General features: G+C 36.2%; 1 protein-coding gene across 1 annotated transcript; it reads left to right on the top strand.

Moving 5' to 3' along the window:
- Positions 1 to 213: 213 nt before the first annotated feature.
- dusp19a (dual specificity phosphatase 19a) lies at positions 214 to 8,375 on the top strand. The gene is made up of 4 exons (XM_072259627.1): positions 214 to 593; positions 1,578 to 1,624; positions 2,550 to 2,702; positions 5,794 to 8,375. The coding sequence occupies exons 1-4, from the start codon at positions 371 to 373 to the stop codon at positions 5,980 to 5,982; spliced, it is 612 nt and encodes a 203-aa protein (XP_072115728.1). The 5' UTR covers positions 214 to 370; the 3' UTR covers positions 5,983 to 8,375.
- Positions 8,376 to 11,647: the final 3,272 nt, after the last annotated feature.

The following is an 11,647-nucleotide window of genomic DNA, read 5'->3' as shown; positions in this document are numbered from 1 at the left end:
GGAGGATCCCAATTAAATTTTGCAATAATATTTCAACACAATTCAGTATCTGCATGTACGGTACAGTACGTAATTTCAAACTCCGATCTTCCTGCAGTAGGTGGCGATGTTTCTGGAGCAACCAAGTTCTTCTACTTTTAGTATTTTGTATTTCATAGATCGTTGTTGGTATTCCGCAACGTAGAAACAACCAATCAGGAAGATAGGATTGATTTCAATTCGGATTGTGTAAAAAGTCCCTTACTTATATTAAATGGACCATGTTTATTGCAGCACATTAAAGTCGTGCTGCTGTGATTTTTCTTTTTAGTGTATGTAATGTATTGAATTCTCAGTATTTTGTTTATTTGCTTTCTGGAATTTAAATGTGATGCATTCGCTTGTCAATGAAATCAAGGCTTTTTCCAAGACATCGCTCAGGAAACAGAGCACAAGAGTGACAACAATAACTGGGAAAAGACTAATTGAAACACTCAGAGACGCTCGAGTGCATGTCGAAGAAGATGCTCAGCAAACGGATGGAGCTTATGGATATGTCCATGATACCAGCCTTGATCTGCAAGTTGGTGTTATTAAACCGTGGCTTTTGCTGGGTGAGCGTAATAGAACCTCTGCTGTAACTTCTGATCTCACAGAGCAGATTACTGTATAACATTGCGTTTTCTCATTGTAGCGTAGCTGCGTGTATTTGGTTGCTGAAAGCGGGTAAAAGTAAACTTGGTAGTTTGTTACCATGGAAGTTTATTTTTCGCTACATCTCTCTTGCCTCTCTTAAAACCCTAACTCTGGAAGTCATTTCTTTATTGGCTTGATAGCAAGTCCAACTAGTACAATTTCTTTATAATAAGAGATTGTTTTGTTTATTGGAGTAACTTAATATTCTCTTGAAAAGTGATGATAATAATGGTGTTATCTAACAATATAAGTGAGCTTTTCTGATGGTGTTTCCATGTTGGATAAGCAAAACAAAATGTTTCTAAGTGTTTTGTTTATTAAATCGCGTGGTCTCTTAAGCAATGATTTTTCCTGTTTTTCATGGCTTTGTAATATTGAGTAGATCATATCATACCGTCATAGTTGGAGCTGTTTATTTAAATTATTCTAAAGTTATTTAAATCATACTTGTTTTGGGATCAGAATTTGTAATGATTTACTCTACGGTATACTTATTTAAATTGTATCATTCTTGGTGTATTCTGATATTTTGACAAAATTACATTGGAAACAATTATACCTTCACATGTAAATTTAGCACAATCAACATTCGGTAATAATTTCGAATCTTTCACCTCTAGACTCTGCGCTGTTAGCATTGAGTTCAACACTTCATGCTATTGGCATTAAGTGCTCTCAATGCATAAAATTACAAGGTTGAAAGCTGCTCTCCCATCCAGTCATTATAGGATCAAGTTACTTATTAAGACAATTGATTTTCAAAAAGTAGTCTCCCAAAGCTAGTGTCAGTCAGCTAGCTGCTTGTTCAGTGAGTTTACTCAGCTACTGCCGGTTGCATTTCTAGCCAGAATTCACAAATTTAAGAAGATTGTTGACAATGTTTGTGTTTGTGTCTTTTCCAGCTTCACAAGATGTGGCCCATAATTATGAGAAATTAAAAACACACAAGGTAAAAAATAAGTTTTACTTTGGTTTAAAAATGGGTGAATGGGTGAATGATTGAAATGAGTCATCAGCACCAAATTTTGTTGGACCATATTGTGTGCCACTGGACTTTGGAGGTTAAATTCTCTTTTTACATCAAAATCGTACTTCATTTTAAAAAAGAACTCTTTCTAGTTTGTGCCTCAGTCGGATCTACAAATCAGAGTTTTGTTTTGCCTCATTGCTCTACATTCTATCTTCAATGACTGTACCCACTTTATAGATATTTTCTACTAATCATCCCACAAAGACTTGGTGTGGGTTTCCCTCCTTCGGGTACTTTGGAATATTCTTCTACATCAAAAATAACATGCAATTGCAAATTAGAGTTCAGACCGGCAGGCAGTGCAGCCTGACAGTGCAAAAGTAGTGTTGCTGCCTCACAGTTCTGAACACATGGGTTCAGTCCTGACCTTGGGTGTTGAATGTATGGATTTGCATATGTTCCCTCGGGTGCTTCATTTTTCTCTCACATGCCAAGGACATGCTGGTAGGTAGATTTATTGGTTTCTGTAAATTGTCTATAGTGTGAGTGAGTGACAAGAGAATCAGAAGGTAATAATTAGCCTATGAGATGATAAAGGAGATTAGTGTAAGCTTAAGTAAACTGAGTATTTTATGATTAGTGCAGGTACAATGGGCAAAAGGCCTCTTTCTGTGTTGTATGGGTCTCCGTACATGCACCTTTTAATGTTTTTTTAACACACAAATTGTTTGAAAGTGGATCAGAAGGACTCTTCTTGATAGGAAGTAAAGTCGGAGGCAAAGTCAACACTTGTGCATTCGCTAGCAACTAGCTAAAGAGCAGCTTGGATATAAACCGTGAACATTTTACAGGTGGAAAGGTGAAACAGATAGCTTTCTAAAAAAAAACCTGTTTTCTTTCTCAGATATCTCACATCTTGAACGTGGGCTATGGCATAGAAAATGCCTTTCCCTTTGAGTTCATTTACAAAAATGTTTCCATACTGGACCTCCCTGACACTGCCATCACCTTGTACTTTCAAGAATGCTTTGACTTTATTGACCAAGCCAAGACACAGGTAAGAAGCGCTGGTTGTGTGGAAGTGAATTAATTAATTTCAATTAAACACAAAGAACATTTCACATTAACTGGTGAATCTATTAATAAAATATTTCCACTTGATGCGTGTGCAATGCATAATTTATTCTTTTTTCCACTGGGCTCTGACTTTGTTTTCCTTTGACAAAAGAATGTATGTACGAAGAAATCGACTCCACACACATACCAGTGATCAACTGGTTTTATTATTTATTACTGAAGACTTGACTGAAAGACTATTCCACCAACAATTCTTTTATAGTTTCCTTATCTGGCTTTAGGTAGCATGTCTAGCAACGTGAAACTGCTTGTAATGGGTTTGATCATTTATCTTCAAATCCACCGAACAGTTTAAAAACCTCATCACAAATTAAAGTATTTGTTTAATGGGTAGCAAATATTCATTAGTAGGAAAATATAAACAACGTAGTAATAAATATCCAGACTAATTTTTGTTTAGCATTCCAACTTTTGCAAAATCTGTGATATTACTCATTACATTGGTATCTATTTTGCTTTGTGCACATAAATCTATCTTGCTGCATCGGTTTTGTTCTGCTTCCTATTGGTTTTCTCTTAATGTTTTCCCATTCATTGTGAAACTCTGCTTTTTCTATTATATTGCAGAAATGAGTAGGTGGTGTGATGGGTAGGATTTGCATTGCATTGGCAGGGTAAGTGGTGAAAGATAATGTGATATAGGTATAGGAATAATCATAAAAATTGTAGTTTTGCTTCAGTATTATGTATTTGAGAAGATCTAGACAGTGGTGTTGTGCATTCTGAGTTATGAATAAAGGAGAGGATCTTGTCAAGTCATGGGAAGGTTAATATAAGAAAAACACTGGGCTGAATAATGTTGACCTTGTCAACAGTCTAATGCACACAGACATTTACTTTGTAGCAAGTCTTGGGCATCTGCCTCATGGGATCTGAAGCACAGTCACTAAGGAATTGTTTTTTGAATCCAGCATCCGTTGAGACCTGGCATGGAATCTGAAACACAATTGGTTTCAATTGAGTATTATGGAAAAGATTTTAGGAAGCAAAGGATAAAATACTTTGCCTCTCTGTTATGTTATTATTTTAAAATTATTTCTGTATTCCTCATTAACTTTTTAAAGGATCCATGATGTCTTGGCTGTTTGGATTTGGAATTAGTTTTCTCATAGGAAGCAAGAGGAGAGTGGTTCATTGGACTAATTCTGACTCGAGATCCATGGCTAGTGGCATTCTGTAGGGATCTGTACTGTGACCTCTGCTGTTTGGGATAACATATGCCTTGATGGGTGGTTAGTAAGTTTGCTGATGACACAAAGATTGGTGGCATTATGGAAAATGTCTCGATCTTCTCCAATGGATACTTCGCGATATAGATTACAGTTAAGGTAGAAAAATAGCAGATGATGTTTTATCCAGGGAAGTGTGAGGTATTGCACTTTGGGAGAACAAATGTAAAGGGATAGTTAATGGCAGGACTCTGAACAGTGTTGATGTACAGAGGGATCTTGCAGTCCAAGTCCATAGCTCCCTGAAAGTTGACAGCGTATGACATGCTTACTTTTATTAATCAAGTCATTGAGTTTAAGAATCAGGAAGTTAGAATGCAGCCTTATAAAACTTTGGTTAGGCTGCATTTGTAATATTTCAGCAGTTCTGGTTGCCCATTATAGGAAGGATGTAGAGGCTATGGAGTGGGTTCAGAAGAGGTTTACCAGGATGCTGTTTAGATTAGAGGCCATGTGCCATGAGAAGAGGTTGGACAAACTTGGCTGTTTTCTTTGGAATGGCAGAGGCTGAGGGGAGATCTAACAGAAGTTTACAAAATGATGAGAGATAGAGATGGAACAGATAGCTGATGTATTTTCTGGGTGTTGATCTGTCTAATACTAGAGGAATTGCATTTAAGTTGAAAGTGGAATGTTCCAAGTAAATGTTCAGGGCAAATTTTTTTAGACAAAGAGTGGTAAGTGCCTGGAATGCACTTCCAGGAGTAGTGCTGGAGCTGGGTATGACATAGTGTTTAATAGGGTCTTAGACAGGCAGGTGAATATGCAGAAAATGGGAGTTATGGTGCCAACAGAAGGGATTAAGTGCCATTAGCTTAATTAATTTGGCATAATATCTTGGGCCAAAGGACCTGTTCCTGTGCTGTCCAGTTCTGTGAGTTTTTGAACAGTAGAGGAAGATTAATGGAGACTATTTATGTCATGTTTTGGGCGAAAGTGAATCCATTACTGCAGTAGTAATGGTGTTAAGTTTGGGAGACGGTAGGGCTGGGTTCCACATAACCACCAAGTTGCAGACCATGACAGACTGATGTATAGGTTTTAGATGTGACTGTAATGTCATAAATATTTGCATCGAAGATTTATATAGTCACTCTGTATTTTCAAACAGTTGTGCCATTAACTTCAACTGAAGAAACCTTGCCAAATAATTATTTTTAACAGGTTAAGAGAGATAATGCATGTACATGGAACATTAATCCAATTTTGATATTGATGCATTTGATGTAATACCTTTAATATTATCAAGAAATCAAATAGTATTTTGGGTACATTTTAAAAAGAAATGAAAGATACAAAATCATAAATTCTATCTTCTTAGAGTAAGAGCTGAGAATGTATAGGAATCAAATAAAATATCACAGGTTTGAATTCCTAATCAAAAGCAATTAGCATGCAGTTGAATTTTTTTTGTTGAGGATGTTTGGAATGCTAATCAGCAATATTCTGTAATTAAATCTGAAGATATAGCCAGTGTTTATTTTACTGTTGATATGCTGTTGGGTATCATAGTCTATCGTATTAAGATGCTCAAAACGCAGACCTGTAGTTATCATTTCCTGTTAATGAGGTTTATATTGTATAAATAAATGGCACTGGAATCATTCAAAGTCAGGTAAGTACCTTGGGGAGAATAATTTTGAAAAGCCAAATATCAGACAGCTGCCTTGAAAACATTTTGTACTATTTATGTTATATATGAACTAATTTTGGTCTTATTTAACTGACAGTGAGTTGATAGTCATTTAATCACTTTGCCTTGTTTGTCATATTCTTTTCAAGAATGGTGTGGTGCTGGTTCATTGCAATGCTGGAGTGTCACGTTCTGCATCTATAGTGATAGGTTATCTCATGTGGTTGTATGGACTCAGCTTTAATGATGCTTTCTCAGAAGTGAAGAATGCAAGGCAGGTTATCAATCCTAACCCTGGGTTTATGGAGCAACTGAAGAATTACCAGACAAAGAAATGAATAGAACAAAATGGTGCTGAATAAAAAGGACTGAATTGTATAAATGCTACATACTTTTAACAAGAGAGCAATGCTGTTAATGCAATTTGTACATTTTCAACTTGATTTTAGCTGTATTTACTGTTAATGTTTCCCAAATTAAAGTTATGTAAATATAAATAATGTATTTATGCTGGTTTGAATGTTGATAAATTACAAATAACAAAAACTTAAAAGGGTAAATATTGAGCAAAGTAAAAGAAAGTTGCCGTGTTTTTATAAATCAGCATCTTGGTAACAAAACTGTAGGTACCATATGTTTATTGATAGAAAAATATGATGTACTGTAAAACTTATGTTTTGATTTATTTTAGATTATCTTGGAGCAATGTATCTTTAATTATGTATGCTTGTAAAACTGTTTATTTAATAGTTAATATTTACAATACTAGATACTCGACAAATAAAACATAGAACAGTACGGAGACGAGAAAACCTAGAGATGCTGGAAATCCAAGCAACACACACAAACTGCTGGAGGCACTCAGCAGGCCAGACCCTTCATTGGGACTGAAGAAGGATCTCAGCCTGAAACATCACCTGTTTACTCTTTTTCATAAATGTTGCCTGGCCTGCTGAGTTCCTCCAGCATTTTGTGTGTGTTGTAGAGAACAGTACAGCACAGGAAGAGGCCCTTTGGCCCATAATATTGTGCTGAAATTAGACTAACATAGGAGAAACCATAATCCATTGACCTTAAGAAATTGTATAAAATTAATGTAGAGTATAAATGGTTACAAATGTGTCAAGCAGGAGTTTTGTTCAAACGGATTCACTTGCCATTAAAAATCACAAACGATAAAAAAGATGACTTTTTGAGGCAGATTCCTTTTACTTAAGTGTCTCAAATGGATATTATTTTAAAAGTTAATATTAAAAGTTCATGGCCCGGAGCATTTTGATTAAAAATGTACTAAAAATGTAATGAAATGATCAGTGTATAAGCAATTAAATGTCCAGTTATTAAAATTGATTTTGGGTGTCCTTTTCTGTAAATAACAATCTCCTTTCTTGGGCCCTGTTTGGTGTAGCAAATATAGGGGGTGTAAGTGACGCAGATTAAAATCTTCTGTTATTTCTACTTCTTATCAGATTCCTAATAAAATTGCCTCCCTAATGCACAAGATCCCAACACAGTCCACAGAAAACTTTATAGGATTGATTAATACAAATTACTAATGGGCACGGAGAGGGTAGATAGTCAACATTGTTTTCCCAGGGCAGGGAAGCCTAGAACTGGAAGATATAGGTTTAATGTGAGGGGGGAGAAATTTTAAGGAGATGTGAGGGGTAAGATTTTCACAGAGGTTGGTGGTTATATGGAATGAAATACCAGAGGAGGAGAAGCAGGTAGAATTATTACATCACTTAAAAAGCATTTGGTCAGGTACTTGGATAGGAGAGGAGTAGTGGGGTACATGCCTCACACAGGCAAATAGGACTGATATAGATAGACATCATGGCTGGCATGGAAGAGATGGACTATAATGCCAATTTCGGTATGATTTTAATTACAAAGGATACAATTTAACTCATCAGTGTGGCAAAGAGTATCCTACAGATAGAGCAAAAAGCAGATACTAACTTAAGCTTTTAAATCAGGAACCAGCACCACGCCATTCTTGGGAAAAGGGTTTGATTGAAAGCTTGTGCATTTAATATAGATTATTGTTTAAAAATACTAAGTTTTACAGCTTGGAATATTATATTGAGTAGCAAACTTCTATCACTGAGCAGGAAAATAATGTCCATTTACATCCTAGCAAATGTGAGTCTATCATTTAATCAATGGCCTATTCAAATTAGTGGCGCATATAGCAGACATCCCACTTCTCCTAGAAGTTCCGGGAGTCTCCCGCATATTGATAGCGGCTCCCTATGTCTGCAAATTATATACAATATCCCGGAAATAGCGATAGGGAGAGAGACAGACAGACAGACAGAGAGAGTGAGTGACAGAGAGAGAGCATCCTGATCGGTCTCTCTTTGTGCTAAGTAGACCTATCAGTTTTCTCTGTGGGTGGGCTTTACAGTCGACCTCTCTCTCTCTCTCTTTCATCGTCCATCAGTTCAGTTTAGTGTCCTGCAGCGCCATGGCAGAGTGTTCCAAAAACAGAAAATATAAAACGTACTTCACCCCAGACTACACTAAAGTGTACCCCTGCCTAATAGGGATCAAAAATAATGACAGTGTTGCTCACTGCACTGTTTGTAACAGTGACTTTTCTATTGCCCATGGTGGGTTAAATGACTGTAAAAGACATGTTGAGGTGAGTTTAACAGGTGTCATTCGTTCATTAGCTCAACAAGGAATATATATATATATATATGTTTGTGTGTGTAAATAGTTTCAATATGTGATCAAATAAATTGTTGTGTTCTTTCATAATCAAATGTCCTGTATACATACACTCTTGGAAGTTGACTGGCGGGGGGGGGGGGGGGCGGTGGAGGTGGTGCTACCTCCCCGAAGTGAGTTTTTGCAGGGTGGGATGTCTGGTATAGAATCAGCCTCTATTAGAAGCCTCTTGTTGCAGCCTTCACCTTTGAAGCATAAATTTCTGCAATTGATTCAATTTTCTTACATTCAAAAACGCAGCAAGTGTCAAAAACTGGAAACAATTTTTCACATGAAATTATATCAATCTGAACTAGAGTTTAAACCAGAAGGAAGAAAGACTGAAGATGAGATACAATAACATTACCACAACAGACCTAAGAAGTCCTTTCATTAACTGCCTCAGGGAGTAGCTAATGTTTTGGAATTTGAGTGCTATTCTCCTAAAATATTCATACAAGAGATGATCTTAAATTTGCATTAACACATTGTGATCTTACTTAAAAGATGCAAACAAGAATATTACACTGAGTTTCAATCGAATTCAAATTTTATTCAGTATAGCTTTTTACAGAGACAGGTTACAGAGACAGAGAAAGGTTAACATTGTGATATTGTTGATTTATCCACTTCACCATTATAAAAGGGAAGGGTGAATAAATCCTTGCTATGAAATGAGATCTTTACAGAAAGATTAGTAACAGTATTTTGAAGGTGTTTCTCAATCTTGTGTTTTCCTGTTTCCACTTTGACAGTCAGAGCCAGTGATTACAATACTGCTATTTGTTTCATGTTCAATCGATTTCTCTTGTACACTTTGTGGAAAAGGGTCAGTAGAGAAAAGATAGCTGAATCTGTGGGAATCCCTGCAGTGGTAAATTGAAGCAGAAGTGAATCTAACTGCATTTACCTGATGCACATTTGTTTGAACACACACTGAATCACCAGACAGGCATTGGTAAAGTTCTCCAGGGACTCTATCAGAGAGCACAAAAGTCGGTTATGATTTTAGCATGCTATTTAATAAGGAATGTATCATGTCTCACCAAACCTGACAGCTCTCTTCAGACACTTGCTTGTGTGAGAAGGTCATGCCCAGAGCTTCTTTGCCATTTGTTTGTAAACTCCATTTTGTGTCTTTCAATTGTGTGCCAATTTATGTTAACGGGGTGATGGAGAAGTTGGAATTCAGCACATTGTGTTTATGTCTATTGACCCTCTCTTTATTAAGCATTTCCTAAAACCATAGCTGCCTCCTCCACATATTGCTTTCCTTTTGGTCCCTAATAGGTCCTACGCTATTCATGGTATCGCCTAACTCTTTATGAACTTATAAAATATCTTTGGATGTTCTCTGAGGTTACTTGCCAGCAGTTTCCCATACCTCCTGTTTGCTTTCCTTTTTTAATTTTCTAGTGTCACTCCTACAGTTTCTTTAAGCTCCTGTCAGTCTGCAGGATTGGTATCTGTTTTTTTGCTTTATTGTAGTTCCAATGGACCTTATTATCTGTATGTTGTAAATTTGGCAGTCTCACCTTTCTCATTCCTGGGAACATGTTTATCTTGATTCTCCGAAATCCCCTGATGAATATCTCTCATTGCTCTAAGATTGATTCAATATCAATTAGCTAATTCTAGTCCTTTTTTTTTGTCCTTCATCATAACCAAAACCTAGTAAAAACATAGTGTTTTCACTTTTTTTTTTAAAACCTTTGTCTTTGTCCATATTTACAGTATGTTGTCTGAATGAATTATGATTATCATAAAAATATGCTCCCACTGAAATTCTTTTCATTTGTGTATTTCATACCTTAAAGTCCAGAAGTTCCCAACTATTCCCAACTCTGTCTTGTTGAAGTTATTGTGTGCTGACTTAAAAGTTTTCTTGAATGCAATTTCAGAGTTTTGTATCTTCTGTAGCTTTCACATTGACATTATCCAATTAGTATTTGGGTAATTAAAATCCCCACTGTTACTATCATACTACTTACCAATGATTAGAAGGTAGACAAGATGCTGATACAAAGCAAACCGAAGCAGTTGCTGTTAGCTATTCCTCCCAATTTACGTATGTGATTATGTTATAATGATGTCTCATTGTTCCTCCAGTCAGATTAGGTCATCCCTCCTAGGGATTCACTGAAATAGGTTTGATTTGAATTTACAAATCCAAAAAGTACACACTCTGAATAATACTACAGCCAAAATCTCCAAATAATTCAGCATAACAGGTCAGTCAGCACTTTTAAAAAGAAAAGCCAGATGATGACATTTTTATTTTATGTCAATCATCATGAATGACTGGTAAACGGCAACAAAATAGTAAACTGGTGAAAAATAAATTCTAAATGATGTCATAGAACTGCAAATAATTTACTTGTTGTCCATAGAAGTATTTATTCAATGGAAACCCAATTAGCTTTTGAACATTTAGTGATGCTGTATTACTATTTGAAATATACCGCCACATTTTTCACCTATTGGAGAGAGAAATAATTTTTATTTTTAAAAATCATTAAAAGATCTTGGTAGAGAATAGCAGCAGTATATGCTCAGTATTTATAGTTGTAAATCATCTTCCTGGATATCATAGCTCAAAGTCACTCTGAAGAGAAAAAGAGTAACTGTTTCAAAGACAATGAGAAAATCTTCAGATGCTGGAAATCACTGTGTCTGTTTCAAAGTCTCAGTACTCTAATGTCAAGCATCACGCTGATCACGATCAGCTAAGGTTGCATTTATTTTAAGGCTAGTTAAAATGAAATCGGTAATTACTTTTTGAACAAAGCTTCTCTTCTCCCAAAAGTTCTGAATATTGGGTTGATTGAGACTTCCAGAGCTGAAACTGAAGAGTTTTCTTTTGCTGTCAAGAGATACAGAAACAAAAGAGGAACAAATGGATTTTAAATGCACATCTCTTATTAACTGGGTCAACAGTGGGACAGGTATGAAGGGTGGAACAGTCTATTCTATAAAGAGATAAGCGGAGACACAGACATGATGGAGTACAGCGGCAGAATTATCTGATGGGGGGAGGGGTGTGTGTGACTAGGATTGAGGTTCAGATAGATAATAAAATATAGAAAAGGTTGTACCAGCTCTTTCAAAAATCAACAGGCAGAACTGATGTAGGTGGCACAAGGAGATGTTACCAATTGTTAGTGACAGCATTTCATATACATTATTAGCACTCCTGCTTCAATATTGCTGGGTCAAACTCAGGGAGCTTGATGTCCTATAGCCCGCTTGAAGTACATTCGCTCAAAGGATTGTAGTGGTTCAGGAAGG

Source organism: Mobula birostris, chromosome 6 (assembly GCF_030028105.1).
Source record: "Mobula birostris isolate sMobBir1 chromosome 6, sMobBir1.hap1, whole genome shotgun sequence".
Classification (NCBI taxonomy): Eukaryota; Metazoa; Chordata; class Chondrichthyes; order Myliobatiformes; family Myliobatidae; genus Mobula; species Mobula birostris.
This window is presented reverse-complemented; position numbering and strand designations above follow the sequence as displayed.